The following is a 20,011-nucleotide window of genomic DNA, read 5'->3' on the forward strand; positions in this document are numbered from 1 at the left end:
ATGGTTCCCATCTTCTCCGCTTGAGGTTACGATCAAATTTGTGCCGACTTGCCAAGCTTAATAATAAGAACCGGGGGTGCTGTGTATTTGAAAGCACATTCAAAGTCAAAACTCAGTAAGCTGGGACCAGGATGGACTGGAAGAAACTATTAAAGTGGAATTGAACAGAAAGGCTTCCAAGAAACCACCACTACCAACATCTTGAAGGTGAGCTGCCAGGGTAGGCAGGAGTTTTGTGCCCTTTTTCCTTCTTTATCAAGACCACTCCAAACCATAAAGCTTCCCTGCATCAACCTAGACACAAATCTTGCCCTTAAAACATTATATTTTTCTTCCAAAAGATTGAAACATCCCTCTGTTTAATGGGTTGGGTTTGGGTTAAGTACATAAAGACCTTTGAAACAAGGGTAGTAATTTACAGTGCGAGATTCTCTACTATTTCTAGACAAGTTGCACTTAATAGATGACTGTTCCAAGCCACAAAGCAAAATTACTTTGCTAGGTAGATCTAAAAGACAAGTATCACCTTCTTTAGAAGCCTATATATACACATACACATATGTATAAATATAAAATGGCACAAGCCTGGTTTTGTCTTTAAACCTTCAAGAGGAATATAGGTCACGGGAAGAAGCGAGATATTTACAAAAAGTTTAGTTTCCAGAATATTTATTCTGAAATACAAAGTCTGGAAACTGCAACAAACAGCAAATTGCTAACAGCAGCCATTTAATAGCATCAAGGGCATTTGGAGCAGGATGAAGTCTTTTCTGTACAGATGCCTCTGGGTACAATAAGCACTTACAACTATAATACTTGAGCAGCCTTGCTTTGAAGACATGGGAAGACAAAGTCTGGTCAACAGAGTCAGAGAAAAGCAGGGCTGGAAGGGACCTCCAGAAGTCATCTAGTCTAAACCCCTGCCTGCTTGTGGCGGGATCATCCCTATCCAAGTGCTTCTCTAACAACCTTGTGCCTGGAGTCACCTGTCCTCACAGGTTTCCCCTGAACCACTCAGGAAGTATCAGCCCCCCCCACACCCATACTGGGGCTCATATTGCCAATGCACCCCCCTGGGACCAATCATTTTTTGCATAAAATTGAGCTGGAATGCATCCCTCTAGCAAGTGAAGCCAAAGCATGTCGAGCTACTGCCCAAGAATCTGACAATGACTAAACTTCCCATTTGAGCTGGTCATGTTTCATTTTAAGCGGCATCAAGCTTTTAAGAAAAATTAAATGTTTTAAAAAGAGACTGCTTTACCCAAAAAGGCTCCTTTAGGAGTCCCCATTACACCAAGTCAGAAATCCAGGGCCTTACAGCCAAAGAGATGCCTACAATGCAATACATACTGCACACTACTATCCACAGACAGGCTGCACCTTACATGTAGCATCACTGCTGCTATAGGGAGCTACCTACACTTCAGCTTTTCAGCTGTATGCTTAAAAACATTTCCATGAGTTCCCTAAAAAGGAAGCCTCTCTCCAGTTCAGACTAGAGATTTGCTATTGTGGAGGTCCTGATCAGCCGCTGAGCCTTTCATAGGAGGAAGCTTGTCTAGCGATATGCTGTTAGTTGGCACTTTAACCAAGGACTGATGCCAGGACAGCAGTGACAAGCCTTGCGTTACCTGCAAAGATAAGCTCACTTCTTCACCTCACAAAAGCAAGAAGAGCATAAGTCTTGCTTGCCAAAGTTACCATATTTTCTTGCATGCAATACACCTTATCCCCAAGAGCCAGCTTTGGGAAATTAGGGTGTATAACATGGGCTGCTCTTACCATATTTCTTGCATGTCACTTACCTGGGGATATACACAAGTCTGGCATCTTCCACAGGTAGCAGAACAATGAGCAGCCTTGGCTCCCTACCCGATGCTGTTGCTTACTGCAAAGATAGATCTTTTCCCCTTTCAAAAGCAAGGTGCTTATATTCCAAGGTGTTGTTTGCAAGAAAGTAGGGTATCAGGGATAGGCTGGTTACCAGGAACAGAAGAATATTTTAGAGAACAGGAAATGGGAGTTTAAATGTAAGCCCTTTAGTTGACGACTGTCTGACATCTAGGAAGCATTTAACGTATACTGCTTTTCTAGTACTCAGGGATATTTGAGAAAGCTTTCCCCAAAAAATGGAGACAAGCAACACACTGGCCTATTTTTCCAAAAACAATAAACAAAAAAAGCCCTCCATGGAGAAGAACCAGGAAGGGAAGCCAGGAGTTAGCTCTGATTCTGTATCCTCTGCTTGAGGGACAAAGAAGAAGCTACTTCTAACCTCTCCAGTATGCCATCTTCTAGCAAGATTTGGGAAGACCAAATGTTTAACAGGAATTGAAGTGACAGGAGTGAAACAAAAAGCTCAACTACTACCTTCTCACTGCCTTTCCAGAAACGCTCACTTAAGTCTATACCACATGTTTGGTAAGGATGCGTCTACACAAGCATGGATATTTGGTTCCCCAGGAACAACTAGCAGCAGCACACCCTGTGATACCACTAGCTGTTCCCAGGAAACGCCTGTGCCACACACCCTCTGGTGCATGGCAAGTTACTTTGGGTAGGGAAGGGGAGGCTGGGACCAGCTCTGGGCAGGCCCTAGCAGCCTTACTAGGCATCCTGGGGGCCTCCCAGGGCTGCAGCGGCAATCCAGGTACATGGAGCCTGACTGGCAGCCAGAGTGTGGCTCTGGTTTTTAATGGCACATGCTGCCCCTGCGTGAACTGCTCCGCTTTTTTCCTCTGCAGGTTTTCGTTGCTCTTGTGGTGCAAAGAACAGCTGATTATGCAATATGTGGCATCACACTACATGGCAGCGCTTGTCTGGAAGCAGCCTAAGGAGCTTTCCAGATACTCCTAAACTTACCCAACCTAGCACATTTCCTGGAAAACTACATAAAAGCTTCAATTTTCAAACCCAGCAAGTCCGTAAGGTACACAAATACAGCAAACATTTAATCCAGAATATTGATGCAAATATAATAGGTCTTCTAAAATACATGTCTCTCACATCACACAAAGTTAAAATGCACGCAGGGTGCAAGGTTGAACAAGCGCTGAGTTAAAGTTGCATGCGTTACCTCTGTTGGGCATTTCTATGCTGCATTCATAGTACTTAGTATTTAAAGGGTCCTAGCACTTGCACCTCATGGGAATGAGACTTCAAGGTTTCTCCATTCAAGTTAACAGATAGACATTAGCAATCTATAGTTCAATTTTAAACCTATTTGGGAATTTACTTTTTTCTCAGCCCTTTTCATGCTCTGTAAAACCCTGGCTGTGGACCTGCTAACTTTAAAAAGCTGCATTTGGTTGTTGGTAGACAGAGCACCCTATAGCAACAAGAGCCAAGCAGTAAGTAGTTAAGTGTTGCTTCTAATGCAATTTGGATAGTGCCAGAAATGAAGACTATTAATGCTGTATTAACCACCTCTAAGCTTCATTTGTGATCAACTTAAACCGCTCTGAAAGGCAGTAATACCCATTTTAAGGACCAAATGGAAGAGAGATATTAAAGTTGGATCTCTGCATCAGGAAGTAAAAAGTAGTCCAACCACATGGAGGGAAAAAAAAAAAAAAATGTTTGCAAAAACTTATTCAAATCCTCTTTCACTAATGAAGTTAGAGCCAGGGCAGTAAACTGGAAGGCACTATAGGAAAAACCAAAACGAGGTTAAGACCTATTCCAGTTAAGGCAGCAACAGCAAGAGCTCTGCACTACTCAGTCTATGTTATAGGTAAATTGATTGAGAACTAACTCTTGGAAGCCAGACAACCAACTCCCTGCAGTATACTATCTGCTCCCAGTGACTGACTAGTTTGATTTGGTGAGGAGACCCAATTTACTAGCATTACTTCATGGTCACTGGAAGTAGATGGGGAGTCCAAACAAGAGTCGTTCTTTATCACCTGATATACAAGATGCTCCACAAATTTACTAGTGGACAAATAAGCAGAACTCCTAGCTTCCTAATATCATCTGGGGCTTGTTTACAATCAATGCTGGCTCCTGCAGTTGCATCTTTCCCTGGTCTGGGCACAAGCATCACAGCTGTAGTTTTGGGATTCGGATTCTGTGACCAAGTTACAACAGATTGTCTAGAAGCCAAAAGCTAACAAAAGGTGCAAGTGAATATCTATTCCATCGGGCATTTTAAGATGGACCATTTCTTTGGTGGTGCAAAGAAGAGAAATAGCAAGAACTGTGACCATACCAACTGGCTCCCTGTCAGGGAGGATTTGGATTTAAATCAAATAGATGTATATCATGATTTAAATCACTGGTCAGGAAGCTTCAATTTAAAAATCAGTTTTCTACAAGAAGTGCATTCTTATTGATAGGCTTTCCCTTCTACTGTACCACTCCTTCACTGGATCTCAAATTAATGGAGAGGCTATCCCCAGAAATGTATTCTTCAAGACTTCTGGAATATTCTGCTTAAAAAAATGTTTCTCTTGTTTCTACTGCCCCTCCCTCCCCTCCTTGCATTTATCTCCAACCCCCCCCCACCCCTCCCTTCTTGCCTAGATCTATTCCACCCCAACAATCCTCTATTCATTTAACTCCTTGAAACTCTGCACTTTTAGAGAGGTAAGGGCTTGACTGTGTATACAAACTTGCAGAGAGACAATAGGGCTGATGGGTGGGTAATCAGGTCTTATCTCTCATCTCCATAGACTGCTGCTAACAAGGATGGGATCTCTGGGCACACACATCCACAGTTTGAGAACTGAAACTAAAGCATCAGAGATGCTTAAAGGGATCTTCTAGACTGAGCACCAAGTCCCAGTGGGTACAGTGGTTTTCTTTAATCTTTACAAATACATAAGAGGAGCCTCTGGGAAGCTCAAACTGGGCCCCTAATATAGTCCATGACCTATTGTGGCCTATTTACATTTTCATGTACCTTTTCTAAAAAAGTTCTCAATGACTATACAATTAGACGTTAGCATCCATAATCCATGATTGTATTTTTGAGCATTAACATATCTTAAGTTAAAACTATCTTTGTATAGGTTTCTTTTGTAAAAAGCATCTTAAAAAGTAAAAAATACAATTTAAAAAAAAAAAAAGTTGATTTTTATCCACCCTACTCCCTGTTGTGTTTAAGCTAGAGCTGATTAATTAAAAAAGCCAGGAAACCTTGATCTCATTGCCACTGTCAATTGTGTTTTGCATTTGTCCTTTACTTGTTTTCTTAAAGGAAGACCCAATGCTTAACCTAAAACCATCGTTATTATGTATAACACTTCTGCACGCCCCACTCCCACCAACACAGATACCCATGTCAGTGATCCTCAACCTTTTCAGACTTGAGGCACCCCCAAGAAAATGGCAGCTCTTAGTTGTTTTTTTGCTTGGTTTTTTTTGGGGTGGTGGGGGGTACTACAAAGACAAAGCAATTCTGCTGCTGCAAAGAACTCAAAAAAAAAAACACAACAGGGCAAAATATTTGATAGTACAGATTCCCCATTTGAAACCTGAGTTTAATCTTGCTCATCAGGTCTGCATGCTTAAGAGCCATGGGGTACCACACAGCTTTGAAAGGCTCAAGACCACAGCAACCTGGGTTGAGGAGCCATTGCCTAATACGCAAGTAAGCAACTGCCTGTGAGCATTTATACAGATTTACTTTTTACTTTACAGCAGAAAGTGAATGTTGTTTTAATCATTTGGTTAAGACTGATGTGTTGAGCTCTGACTAAAGTTGAATTATATAAAAAAAGTTATGTTGCCTATATTAAATAAGTTAAGCTAATTTCTGCTTACCAGGCCCTTAGAAAGTTTCCAAAGGGTATATCTCCTATAAATAAAAAGGGGGAAAGCTTGTTTTCTCAAAGTCTCCCACTCTCAGCACTGAATAAACCAAAAATAAGAAGTTTATTTATTAAGGCAACTACTGTAAAACATGGTCTAATACTTCAACGGATTCTGGCTGCAGGTATCTGGCAACTCAATTCAGCAGTTTGCCATCACGTTTGGCAATGCCCCTCACCCCCATACAGTGTTTGTTACGCTATAATAAAAGGTAATTTATAAATCAAGACCTAAACATAGGTTGCCGAGATTATTTTTCTTTAATTTTACATACAGATTAATATTTGTTACCTACCTGGTTCTAGGTTACCCTTGGCTACTAAAGGCTTCAAGGGGATCCTGTAAAAATGACAAAGGTTGAACCAGTGACTGATGAACCTTAACTAAACCCATGCCCTCGGATTCTAAACCATCTGGGGTGCACTTTCATTTTAGCCCTGTAAAAAGTGCATTTTCTTGTCCTCCAAAAGAAAGCAATTCCTGAAGGAAAAACTAGCCTTGTGGTTACAGCACTATGCCCAATGTCAGAGCTAGAAAAAGAACCAGGCTCTCCCATCTCTGTTGTTTCAGACAATTCAGGCTTTCTTGACAGAAGGCCAGAATCTTCCTTGAGATTACACGATTAACCTGTTTCTGCTCTAAAAGAGGTTCAAGTCCCAGTGTAGCTGCAGCACCAGAAATGCATGGGACGCATGGACTACTGCAATGTGTAACAGCCTTAGTTTTACCTGACTTCAGAGATGCTGGATCAGCAGCCTGAAACAAGTGTTTAGGTCATTCACCAAAGCTAAATCTTAGGCACTTGATCTAGGAGTTTCCCCAGTGAACTACTGAATCATTATTGTGGCCAACACACTTGAAGTCATTTTGACAAGGCAGCTTAATTCTATCAGGATTACAATAAATAGCAAAGACAACCTGTGACCTTTTAAAAAGGGTTATCCTTCTTCTACAATTAAACACACAGAGTTCGACCCATTCAGTATTAGTTTTTCCACCCTGAGAAAGTTAAACTTTTGTCCAAGTTTAGATAGCTCACCAACCGCGTCAGCTACGTGAATGAGTTGAAGGCTTTATTTCAAACTGCTGACCTGGAGAAAGACCACCAAAGCTCAGTAATGTCACCCCCCTGCTCTCTCTCTCAATGACTTATTGCAACTGCATGTCTTGCCGCACTAAGTGCAAGATGCATCTTTACAGGCACTTGAACATTTCTTCAGTAGCACCAGTCAACTAAGTATTAGTTAAAAGGTCACAAACCTCTAGGTTTTATCCTCCACAGAATGTAATCCTCTTAGGCATGCTGAAAGGGACATCTTATCCTGGATTTGGTTTGTGTTTAAGTTCAGTTTGAGCTGGCGATGTCAACTGAGAGGTCCAGCAATGAAGAGATTAAAGCATGAATGTTCCCCCTACTGGGTTAAATCCCCTCTAGCTTCCACCCAAGAAGCTTAAGTTAGGACTAGAGTTTATTTTTTTGAAACTAGTAAAGCTGTTAGTTTAGGGTTGCACATTTAAGATCAAGAAATCAGGAAATAAGGAAGCTGAGCTTGCATGGACAACTTTAGTAAGAGGCAAAACTCTGAACATTATGAAACAACTTGACAATTGCACACTATACAAATTTACTAAAGCTTTGGATGCACAGCATTTTTCCCAGTGCAATATGGAAGCTTGTCAGCTGCACAGTGCAAGTCCTACAACTCTTCAGAGGAAAGTGATCCAAGTTGGGGGTGTCCAACTGGAAGCCCACACACCACCACATATGGCCTATGGGCTTCTGCCTGGCCATCACGACTCGCATTATTCTGGGGGTGATGGCTGGGGTCTCCAGACTCCCCTTTTCTTTTGCCAGCTTCTGGTTCCTATCCCCATTTCCATGGGGCAGGACAGGGAAGAACAGCAAGAGGGCACCAGGCTACATATGCAGCAGAGAAACTGCATGCTCACCAAAGAAGGGAGCCAGGCTGCCAAAACCTGTGTGCTACAGCTGGCCTGCTCGTCTGATGTGTGGCTAGGGAGGGTGGGGGTGAGGCTTCTATACATGCAGTATATGGCCCCTAACATGACATGTGGCCAAAAGCAGGGGCTGTGTACAGACCAGGGGGGGAAGCTGGGGTGTGCACACCTGGAGAAAGCCTGTAATATGGACAGCCCTGGTCCAAGTCTCCACTGCCATGCATAATACAACGCATCAGGCATCAGCAGCCAGTGACAGGCCCCTCCGCCAATCAGTGGCAGGCTGGGGGGCTGGGGGAAGGAGGGGTGCACAGGAGAAAAACTCCAAGGATTAAAACTGCCATGCAGCACACTTCGGCACAAATCCTGGGAGGTCCCTACTTACAAGGTCAACTCTACTGCAACGAAGACCAGTCCCATGACTCGGTCGAGTTAGTGATAATTCCTGCACAACCTGTACTGCCTCCATGTCCTCTGAAATGCGTCTAAGGCAGCTATGAAGACACCCTGTTTCTCAGAAGTGGGAGGGCAGGCTGACTTAGCAGACCACATCTGAGGAAGGACCCCCATACTTCACCAGATTAAAGAATACTAAATGGCTAGGCCACAAGACGCTTGTATTTTCCATCTTAAAAGAACTGCCATGGGCTAATCAATCCCACCAAGTGCTCTGCCTCCAAGTAGCATATATTTTTCAGGAACAAATGTTCAACATGAAAAGCCAGTGATGCAAAAAGCACAAATCTTCTTAAAAGACAAAGGAAGCAGGATTCTTTTGGTAAGCACATGAACCCCTTTCAAGGCAGGAAAGATTTATTGTTGGACAAGCATGAGAAACTAGTAACTGCAGCAGGCCTTGCTTAGGTACTACCTGCACCAGCCCTCACCTGGTATATGCAGACTTGACAGCTATATCCAAACTGCCTTGACTACATGTTTTTTTGTTTTTTTTGTTTTGTTTTTTTTAAATCAAATCCTCTATATGGGAACTAACCAGAACCAAAGTTGGTGACACAAACCTGCCATTTATGGGCAGTTTAACACCTGCTTCAAGTGAGCCCCTTAAGCTGTGGACAGATGATAGTTTGTGGATAGTCAGTCAATCTCTAGACAAGTCGAGCAGTTTGGAGTTAACACCACTCACGCACATGGATTCAAGCATTCCCTGCAGTTCCTTTTAACATTGCAGCTTTGTGGAGGCACAGGAAAGCCAAATTCACAAAAAAACCCCAACTGATTCCCATTATTCCAACTGAACAAAAAAGAAGCAAGGTACAATGTAAATGATCAGAAGTACACAAATCAAATCTTACAGCTCATGTATTAGTGAGACGCATATGGCCAATTGTGTGTGAACTAAGAGTGTCTAAGTCTGACAATGCTGCAACTGAAACAGGAAAGACTATTTGGGATCAGCACATCCGAGATGACCTCCCTTTGAGAAGCTTCTGAATTCATATAACACAAGCCTCGAGCAGTTGTTCTATAGATTTCTCCTCAGTATGCAATTGATTATGTAGTTTGTTTGTTTTTTTTAAAACTAGGCAACTATATCAGTAACCTAAATGTATAAAAATTTAGCTACGCACCAGTGCTCAGTACTGAGTTTTAGGTTCCTCCACTTAAGTGAAAAGTGTACCTTATTTTAAAAGGAAAAGAATTTAGCTTCACACTGGAGGGAGCAAGGTCCAAAAGACTAAGTTATGTCTTGGTTTCTGCTGGTCATGGGGCATTTCATTTTTTATTCATTCTGCAGTTAAGTAAGAGCTATGACACAACTACAAGCTATTCTGAAATGAGAAGTCAGTTGGGATCACAGAATACAGGGAAGAGGGCACAGCATAGTAGTTTGATGCATCACAGTCACAGTTGACATCTGAAACTTTATTCATGAACTGAAGCATTAAGAAATTTTAGAAACAGTATCTAGATCAGTGATTTGCAGTCTCGCTAGGCCCAAGGCACCCCTCAAAATACCAGTTCTTAGCTTTCACTCCCCCACCCCCAACAGAAGGATTGCTCTGTTTTTGACTATGGAAAAAATAAAGAATGCTAAAGGACCACCATAGATCAAAATATTTCTAACTCCATGCATTCCCATTTTAAATATCTGGGTTAGGAATGCTAATATTTCACAGCATCCTTAAAAAGGATCTCATTGCAACCCAGGGTTGAGCACCACTGATCTAGGTCAAAGCACATTTAACCATTCATTCTCCCTTCTACTTGCCTGAGGACATCTGCAAAGTTAGTTTCAAGGACATCCTAGAACTAAGAAAATTCACAATTCTGGAGTGAAAGCTGACCCCTTCATATTGCAGCTGAGCCCTACATTGCCCTTAGTCAAGCCTCTTTCCAAAAATGGATACTGGGGCAAATTAACTGAGCTTTGGTAAGACAAAGATGGGTAGATTGACACTGATCACTTTTTTGCAGGTTGGGATAATTCCCAACTTTTTTGCAGGTTGGGATAATTCAGTTTATTTAAAATGTAGTTTCTTTTAATTAAAAAAAAAAAAAATTAAGTTTGAGGTCATGACAACCAATATTAAACCCAATAGATCAAAGTATTTAAAAAAAAAAGTCAGTCACTACATATTTGCTACTGACATGGAAACCACTAAGCTAACTGACATCACTGGTTAGTAACCTGGACTCAGAGGACTCCTATACATGTGCAGGGAGCCTGCTTCAACATGCTGTAGTTCCAGCACATCAGAGCAGACTATTAAATAGTCTGCTGGAGCATGGAAGTTAATGCACTGCAGAAGCTTCCAGCATCATGTGCGCTTCCCATGCTGAAAAAGTGGCAGCAGGGCGCTTTAAATTAAATCTCATTCAATAAGCTTTAGTTTAAAGTGACCCACCACCATTTTTCAGCATGGGGATGCTAACGCACATGATGCTCCGAGTGCTTTTAGTTAGCATGACTCTCAGAGCTGCACTAATTAAAGCACCTCTCATGCCTCCAGGACCATGTGTATGAGCTCCCAGAGCTGGTGACATGCTAACCCAGCTTTTGACAGCAATATTCTTTTCTATGGGTGCAGAGACATCTTACTTTCAGTCTACTCAATTTCAGTAAGTCAGGTCAATGACCGTTGTAGCTGAGCAACTTAAGTAGGAGGAGGGCAAAAAGCTAGAAAAGGAAATCAAGCTTTCTTTTCTACAATTCAGTAAGGTTTAAGAATGCATAACCAGGAACAGTTGCATCAATTTGCAAGCTACAAAACACACAACTGTCAGTTTAAAGGGAAACATGCCTCAAAATGTGCTTGGTTTACAAGAAGGTAACTTCTTTGATAAGCTATTTTAAAGTCCCAACTCAAATATGTATTTTAAACTATACTTGGGATTTTGGTTTAAACAGAAGAGTAAAATAGTCTAGCAAATGCCCAACTTGCCATTTTCTAAGTAAAATTAAAAAACTCCAAAATGTTAAGCTATATAAAAAGTTGTCTATGCATATAAATAAGCATATCCCCCAATGCAAAAATAGCAAAGTTTAATGTAAGGCTGTGTTTCAGTCACAAGTCAATATGCTTCACTGGTTATCAGAGACAAAAGACTTCTAACCCAACGGAAAAAAGTCATGATTCTATAAAAAGAGATTTAATGTTTATATATAACAAGAATTTGTTGATTTTCATCAGTGATTTGGGGGGGGGGAAAAAAAAAATCTATCTTGCTTTGTCATTTTTATGCCACCAAGGAGCCAATGCAGGTGTCTAGCTTTCATTCCATTTCAGGTCAATTATGTCAAGCTCCTGACGCACCCAGGATTTTAAACTGGTAGTGAATGGTTCACGGCAGATCAACTCTGTTCCGTACCAAACAGCAAGTACTCTTACCTCAAACAATACAACTGCCATGTTAGTGGTAAACTGCAATCATGATCCCTCCCAGAGGAGACTGTGCCCATCTGCCTAGATAAATAGGTGCTCTTAAATGCACAGACATCTCATCTCCCATTTTAAAGCAATGAACACACATGTCTACTACTGTAGTCTCCTAGGAACACATAGGCCAAGGGTTCCCAACTCCTGGGCCACAGCCCAGCACCAGGCCACAAAGGGTTGGCTGCCAGACCAGAAGTCCAGAAGAGACCAGCATACTGCGGACCAGCAGCCAACCTTTTTTTATACCAAGTAACCCCATGAACTTGAAATGGAAAGCAACAGCATGGGAAGCCAAGTCTTATGCCTTGTGGGAGTTTGCTTTTATACAGAGTATAAAAAAGGGTTGGCTGCCAGCCTGCAGTATGCTGGTCACTGCTGGTCCACAGCATAAAAAGGTTGGGAAGCTTTGATAGGCAAACAGGCAGCCTTAAAGGATGACAACAATTAGCAAACAAACAAAAAAAAAATTAAAAAATTAAAAATGCAGGTCTGCAGAAACTAAGGCTTTGAGCTATTTGTGAAGTCCTCTCTTCCGATGCCAGTACCTTGTAAGCAGTTGGGGGGGGGGGGGGGAAGTGTTTCAGATCACATCCCCAGTCTCTTTAAATAAGGACCAAAAAGAGCACCCTAGATATCTAAAAACTCACCCACACAAACTTGCAAGCCAGCCCAACTGACTATTTCAGTGCAGGTCTATGGGCACTAGTTTCTAATAATGGCCAGATAGATCATCACTTGTATCTTTTAATTTGTACCAGCAAGTTTCAATTGGCAAAAATCCCCATACTGCCAAAATTCTTAATGCCAATATGGCTACATGGTTTTAAGTACTGGTATGCTAATACAAGTGAACAGGCCTTAGGAGGAAGGTACACTGTTAGGAAGTTTGGTAATATAGCAAGACCTCAATAACCTTAAGCAAAAGCAAAAACAAGGTTTTGGATTAAGACTATTTTAAACACAAGAGTAAGAGGATGTGTGCAAAACTGATGTAAAGAGTATAAGCCACAACACCCTGACCAACTCCCCACCCAACAAGAGTTTTCTTATTTTTTGTACTTAAAGGTAAAAAGGAAGAAAACTGCTGAAAGTCTCAGACTCTGACAATTGCAAGATGCAGGCAATCCATATCTGTAGTGGTTTCCTTGGTATGCCATTAAATACTGGATTTTAACTGGCAAGTTGCAAAACAGTTAGGTTGAACCAGAAAGGTTCTTTTATTGTATTATATATGCAGCAGAACCGGCCACACTATCCCAATTTAAAAAAAACAAAACAAAAACAAAACAAAAAAATCACTATTCTTCTAGCAGCAGTTTACTCCCCACTCCGGGAAAGAAGTCCTTAAAAGCCATTTCACCAGACCCTGCAGAGTTCAGGATGTGCCCTACATGCCAAGTTGCACACCAATCATCTGAACAGGATGCAACCTCCCTTCGCCTAGCCCAGGCTGTACATATCCCAGAGGACTCTCAGCTGCTGAACAGGTTTTAGCAAGCATGCTCAAGTGGCATATATGGCATTTCTCCACCACGGAGAGATTCTGAAAAATACTGACAACAGCCAGGGGAGAAACCCAGACATGGAACTTGGTGACCTGTAATTTTATTGTCTGACCAAAAGTGAAGCCTTGAGGACCAACAGGGAATTAAGTATGGTTTTAATAATGCCGTGTCATCCATCTGATAATCAAATGCTCTCAATCATCCCTGCCCCCCAACCCACCCAGAAAAAAAAAAAATACCAAGCAAGACTTGCTTAAAATGAACATCAACCCATGCCAATTACTGTAATCCAGTAGTTTTTGCTGCCCATGTTTTAAGGCATCTAGCAAAGAAGTCACCTGACAAGAGGTCACGTTTTCCTTTTGTGATGGGTGTGGTGCAGACTCCACTGAAGTCCAAAGAATTATCCAACATGGCATTTATTCTGCGGAAGAGATCTGCATTGCTGCAGGTAGACAGCGCAGGGACATCAGGACTATCCCAGCAGTCTTTGGTGGTCCTCCCAATATCTTCCTTCTAAGTAAAGAAGGGAAAAAAGTGTTAGTGTCATGGCACATGAGTCAAACATGAACTACCATATTTTAACACTGCGTGCTCCAAAAGTGATCCAGATCAACTATTCAAGACCCAAATTCATTTTACTTCTAGGCATTTCAGAGCCAGATCTCAAAACCTTCCTGTGCCAAGGAGGAGTAAGCAAACAGACAAGCAAGTTCATCTTGTCAAATGCAAACCAACACCAAAAGACTCTGGCAAACCTGTATCTCTGGGTCTTTGAAAGATGCAGAACCAAGTTAAGTGCTCTGTAACCCCCAGCCATACTGAACAGTCACATTCACCAAGACAGGAATTCAGGCCTCAGAGTCAGAAACTATGATCCAGCCACATTAACAGGAGAGAGAAACCATTGAAACACTAGGCTTGCAGAAGCTCACCTACAGCTGACCCTTCAATTGGGATCTTGAGGTTTGTAGGTATATGCGAATCAATGTGCGATTCAGACTTTTTATAAACAAAGAAAACTCCAGTTTGAATACAGCTGCTCTTTGGGGGGCATGCAGTCAAGTTGCACAAGGTTCATCTGGAAAGGAAGGACCCATCAGGCACCTATAGAAGCTTCTTTGTCCTCTCTTCTGTACAAATAAACCCCACTTTGTACAGACTCAAAAAGAAAGCTAGAATGCCGAGGTACAGCAGTGCTCAGAGACCCAGCACGTACCAGTTTCTCCCAGTGCTAACCATGATCACCTAACAAATAGCTGACACATGCAATTCGCTTCTCCCCGCTCCCCACCTCCCCATGTGCCCCAATGCTATGACACCACAGGCTAGCAAGACAAAGCCACCACCATCCTGCAGCCCACACAGCTTCTGCACAAGAAAGATTCCTAGCTGCTGAGAAATGATGATGCACACATGTGATAGGAAGCCTCTGAACTCAGCAGTACCAGGGTACGATAGCCCAGCTCAGTCAAGCATTAACTAACTAGTTATCAAAGCTGCTCCTGCTTGCAAGACTCCATGCATCTATTCTGATGTAAAGCCATGATGTCCCCCAAGGACTGTTTCTCACTTGGCAGGGGAACAGAGTCCTCTTCCATCCCACCCACATTTCAATCAGCAACTCAACTGGAATGACACCCACAGGAAATCGAGCAATAGTTCTACTATTCTACAACTTGTGCCAAGCCACCCCCCCAAAATAAATACAACCCATGCACCAGTCATCCTGAAACCAAAGACTGCTCTTCAATTCAGCCAGCAAGAGGTAGTAAGAAAACAAACATATCCAGGAGAACACTGTACTGCTAGTACCCAAACTCCTGCCAGTTCAAAAAGCAAGTGCCAAGCTCCGTTCAACAGTGATCTCCCAACCCCGAGACCGCTCCTACCCATCCTACCAAAAACAGCAGGCATTATTAAACCAAAGAGGTGCTCTTATTAGGGTAATTGCACCTGCACCCAATACCAGGGCCACTGCCAACAGGATCCTCACAGGTTACCAGTTATGATGAAACCCAGGCCCCGGGGAACAGGAGTCTTCCATTATGCAGTTTAGGATTGCACAGCTGTTTTCTGTCTAACTATAATAAAGCCAGATTCACAGCATTAGAATAGCACAAGCTCATTTACTGCAGCAAGGTTAGCACAGACCAGGCTGTTCCTCCATTGCAACACTAAAACAAGGAAACCTGTAGTTCCATTTTAAAAAGTGGCACATTTATGCTCCATCCATAAATATTTTCTTAAAACCTACCTTTGGCATAGTTCTTTCTGGGATTTGCATTCAAAGCCTACTTTATTTATACAGCGTCTGCAGTCTTCTGACTGCAGGGTTAGCACAGGAAGGCTTGCAAGCCAGAACAACTGACATCAGCATAAGACCTAACAAAGCTGGAGACACTGAGCTGGTTTTGTTCTAAGATATCCTGTAAAAAAAGGGAAAAAAAACCCCCTCTCCAGTAAGTGCAGCTATAACTGTCTGCAGAAGCCAGGTTCTACTTGGCACAAAGCAGAAGTGTATAACTTGATTGCAACTTCAAGAACATTGCTGTGAGCAGCCTCCCTCTGTAAGCCTTCTTCACTGTTGGTGTTCATGAAGGTGTAGGCCTTCTCTACATCACCTTCAAGAGTTATTTAAAGTACTGCACCTTCTCCAGATGCTTATTTTGGTTCATCTCAAGTCTAGTAATCAATCTATACATTGCGCCTCTACTATATCCAAGTGCCCCTTAAATCAGTGCAGCTTCTCAGATACACCATCCCCTAACTTTAAGGGCTGATAGGACTGTTTTTAATGTCTTTAAGTTTCTCTCTTTTTCCTTTACATTATGGGTTCTCTCATTGATTTTCAGAACCAGGAATACCAGGGTGGTTAGAAGACTAGGGAAATGTCAACTCTGGCAAATGTCACCAGGTAGAAGAAGTTTAGCAATTGCTGGAAGGGATCTGAAATAGGTTGTTAGCAGCCTCATTAAGTCCAATGCCTGGGATAAGTTGTCTATTTAAAGATCTGGCATGCTTTCAAATAAGGTGCTAGAGCTCACAGTAAACATGCTGTCAGTTGGGATCACAAAGCCAGGAATGTAAAACAGGCAGGATATGAAAAGAGATTCAAGTCTTCTTTATGGGGCTAAAAAGGGCAGCAGCTCCATTTTTAAGCAAATGGCAAAATTCTTCTCGTGTTAACTCAGCCCAGCCGTCTGACAGTACAAACTGCAGAACCCAGTACTCTCCTTGCATGATGGCATGGCCCAAGAAGCTGATGCTGCTGGAGTGAGGAAAAGCTACATGATTGTATTTTTAAAGTGTTTTTGCCATTTCCATGCAGGCTTATTTCTCAGGTCAGCAACAAAGACACTCACCCCAAGTGTACTGGTTTAGAACTCAAAACTTCCTGCCAGCTGGAACCACTGATCTGATCAAAAAGGAGCCAAAACCAGAACAGCAATGAGATGCACCTATAACTGGATGTATTTTAAGTCTACCGATACACCAAAGGATGCTATAGAACTTTATGCTTTTATTTGAAGAGAAGAATCTAGCCATTAAGGTTGAAGAGGATGCTTTCTGGATATGAACTAATACAGCACAATCTTAACAAGCCTGCAGGACCGCTTGAGCATGAAATGGCTTGTCCATTGTGTATTAATGCTCGACTCTAATGAAAGCAAGCATTTTCCTTCAAGCATATTCAGTGCTGGATATTAGAGATCAATTTAGTTTGTGGCCAACAATCCAACCCCCCTGAACTACTCATGCTGCCCTCCCTAGGATACAAGCACCTTCCCGGATTGAACTAAGCAACGCAGCTTCTATGAAATCACAGGCAAGTCTCCCATCCTATCCCCCCAGAAGAGGGAAGTTGTGCGATTTAATGGCCATTATACTGTGCCAAGAAATCCCATGAACTTGAAGTGGAAAGCAACAGTATGGGAGGCCAAGTCCTATGCCTTGTGGGAATTTGCTTTATAATTCATAAATTGACTGGCATTGTTAAATTTAGCTTTATCTTGCAGTAAGAAGCTCCACTGGAGAGCAGAATGCCCAGGTCTCGAGTACTAGGCACCCCCAATAAAAGGATGAAGACATTCAAATCTGACTCAAGTCTATGATGGTAGATTAGAAGGTCACTCCCTACTTCTCTCTGGTAGAGCATAACCCTGAGCTTTAAACTGGCCAGGAAGAAAACCTGGAACTCAAGTCAGTCTTAGTAGCTGCTGAACCTCCAACACTCATCATGTAAGCAAGCAAGAGGTCTCTTTTGCAAAGCTCACCAAGGAGCCTTTACAGAAAGTCAACACAGATGACCTGGACAAGTAGTCTGCAGGTTTGGACAACACCACAGACCTTGGGGACAAGCATGCAAAGCAAGCTGCCCATAACCTGTAAAGCAAGAAAAATTGGGACTGTGCCTTTTAGTACATAAAGGCCTCTACTCAAATTTGCATTAGAAATATCGAGTCTTTTCTTCCCTGGTTTTCCCAGAGACTTACAGCCCTGATATCCAAGGCCAAGGAACAGAAGAAAACATAAGCAACTCAATTTCTAGGCCTCTGCACAAAAACACACAACAACACACACTTCACTTCCTCCTCTTCAGAAGGCACCTTTTAATATTAAAAAAAGGCTTGCAAACTAGTTTGGTAAAATTCCATTGGAATACAGCCAGGAGACCAGAGTGCTATATCCAGTTAGCAAATTCTACTTTGTCAAGCTTCTTTGACAGTCCTGTTCAGACTCCCAAGTTGAATTGCTGTCCCCTGCACTCCTCAAACCTACATCCCATAAATCATGTGGCTACTTAGAGCCTGGTGACAGATTAGCAATACCAGTCTGCAATCCAGTTTTGGACATTAGGTGTTGTGCAATTACAATATGACCACCACAGATTACCTACACTCAACAGCCCCATCCCCTCCCTTTCTTCCCCAGCTTCTCTAAACTAGCCTGGGCCTTTGAAACTTGATCCCTAACCAAGTTCAAGCAAGTTTTCTATTCATCACAGTGATGCTATAAGAGTGATCTCTCCAGAAGCCAAATATATACATACATACAACATATATAAAATCTGAACAAAACTCAGCACAAATAAGAAGTTATGCAAGGCTCTATAGATCCTGATCATATGCTAGAGGCCCTTGGTTTTTTTCAACTGCAGATTGCTGCATTAGAGGGGTCTGTTAGCAAGAACTAGCAAGGAGGAAGGGCAAGATGCAGATCACTGCAATGGATGCCTCCAAGTCTTGGTGGAGAACTGCACAAAGCAGAGACAAAAGGTAAGAGATTTACAGGACTATTGAGATATCAGTACAGAGGATCTGGAGAATGGAGCTCAAACAAGCAGCATCTGTTGTAGGCCGAAACAACAGCATAAAAAAAGCCATTATAAGCAAACCTTTTTGCAGAGAGGGGTCTTTGTGTGACTTGTCTCCACTTAGCTAAGCCATAAACCTGAGTTCTGAGTTTAAGGATAAGGGGTAAGTTTAGATAAGACCCAGGAAGAGCATGTTTGGTTTCTCACAAACACGATGGTTTCAGTGCATTCAAATTAATCTCTCATCTGTTTCTCCTCTTCAAAGAGGAAAGCAACAGCAGTAAGAAGGTTGCTTGAGACAGGACATGGCAGGCAATCATTTGGGCCTGGGAAGCCACAAAGATATTTGAAGAGCTGTTGTAAGCCAGGTCAGCACCCCCCACCCCAACAACTCACCCAAACCCGTGTGTGTGTGGGGGGGGGGCCACAGGTGGGCAGGGAGCTGTGTTCAGGAGCGACACAGGCATACAGGAGAGGCCAGGATCATGGGGCAGCCTCTGCACTGAGGGGGAAGGGGGCTGCCTGGGTGGTAGGTCCCAAGAGCCAGCTGGGGGTGAGGGAGGGGCAGGGGACATGTGCAGCAGACCTTGCCCAAGCAGTGCAGTCCATGGCTGCTCCTGCAGCCTCCACATGGGACTGAGCCCCAGCCAGTCCTGGCAGGAGTAGCCCACACAACCTTCCTTCCAAACCATGCTCCCCAGCCAGGCTGCTCCGGGTGTGGCTGCAGACACCTGGGTGCTGCTCTGCTCTTCACTCCCACCTCCAAATTCCTGCTGTGCCACTCGTGGTCAGGAGGAAGCTTCAGCCAGGCACCTCCTGCCCAGCATGGAGGCCTCTGGCCTGAGCTCCAGGCTGCCTTCACCCACTCCACATGCCTGGGGTGGGCAGCCAGTGGATGGAAGGCAGCTGGGAGCTCGAGCCAGTGCCCCACATGCTGGGGCAGGAGCCACCAAGCTGAAGCTTCCTCCTGGCCAGAAGCAGAGCAGCAGGAGGAGCAGCACTGGAGGTTGAGGGAGCAGAACAGCACCCAGGCAGCTGCAGCTGCACCAGGAGCTGCCTTGCTGGAAACCATGCACCTTGGCTGAGATATAGGCTGGAGTGCAGAGTGTACTGCAATGCAGCACAGGTGTCCCCAGGCTGGGCTTGACCCCATGCAGAGCACCACATGGGCAGCCATGAACCAAATCCAGACAGTTGGCAGTTGGATCAGGCCTGCAGGTCATATTTTGCCATTCCCCAAGAGAGGAGGTTGCATCATTAGCATGGTCTGGGTAAGTGGGGCTCCTACTCTACCCAGAGTTGGTTGCAGTGAGAATACAAGACAAAGTGGAACAGCTGGTCCACAAAATTAGCATGCAGAAGCCTCTTACTTATTGGTTAAAACATGAACTAGTTAAATCAACGAGAGCAGTTGATCATTTAACTAGCTGTCAGAAGTCTTCTAAATTCATGTTCAAGCACCCTGATCAGAAGAGCCACTACTACACAGTTTGTTGGCAGTTGCAGAAAAGACA

The 20,011-nt window shown here is 43.1% G+C and overlaps 1 protein-coding gene across 5 annotated transcripts in view; it reads right to left on the bottom strand.

Moving 5' to 3' along the window:
• Nucleotides 1-17,543, bottom strand: part of CPEB1 (cytoplasmic polyadenylation element binding protein 1) — a 61,517-nt gene extending 43,974 nt beyond the window's left edge. For 2 of the 5 annotated variants that reach the window (XM_019533251.1, XM_019533250.1), the window contains exons 1-2: nucleotides 17,458-17,541; nucleotides 13,519-13,696 (exon numbers count right to left, since the gene is read on the bottom strand). In XM_019533251.1, coding sequence (XP_019388796.1) covers nucleotides 13,519-13,594 — 76 coding nt within the window. In that variant the 5' untranslated portion in view covers nucleotides 13,595-13,696; nucleotides 17,458-17,541. The other 3 variants (XM_019533249.1, XM_019533245.1, XM_019533246.1) reach the window with 3 other exon arrangements.
• Between the last annotated feature and the right edge of the window lie 2,468 nt (nucleotides 17,544-20,011).

This window comes from Crocodylus porosus, unplaced genomic scaffold, assembly GCF_001723895.1.
Source record: "Crocodylus porosus isolate Cpor-Errol unplaced genomic scaffold, CroPor_comp1, whole genome shotgun sequence".
Lineage (NCBI taxonomy): Eukaryota > Metazoa > Chordata > Crocodylia > Crocodylidae > Crocodylus > Crocodylus porosus.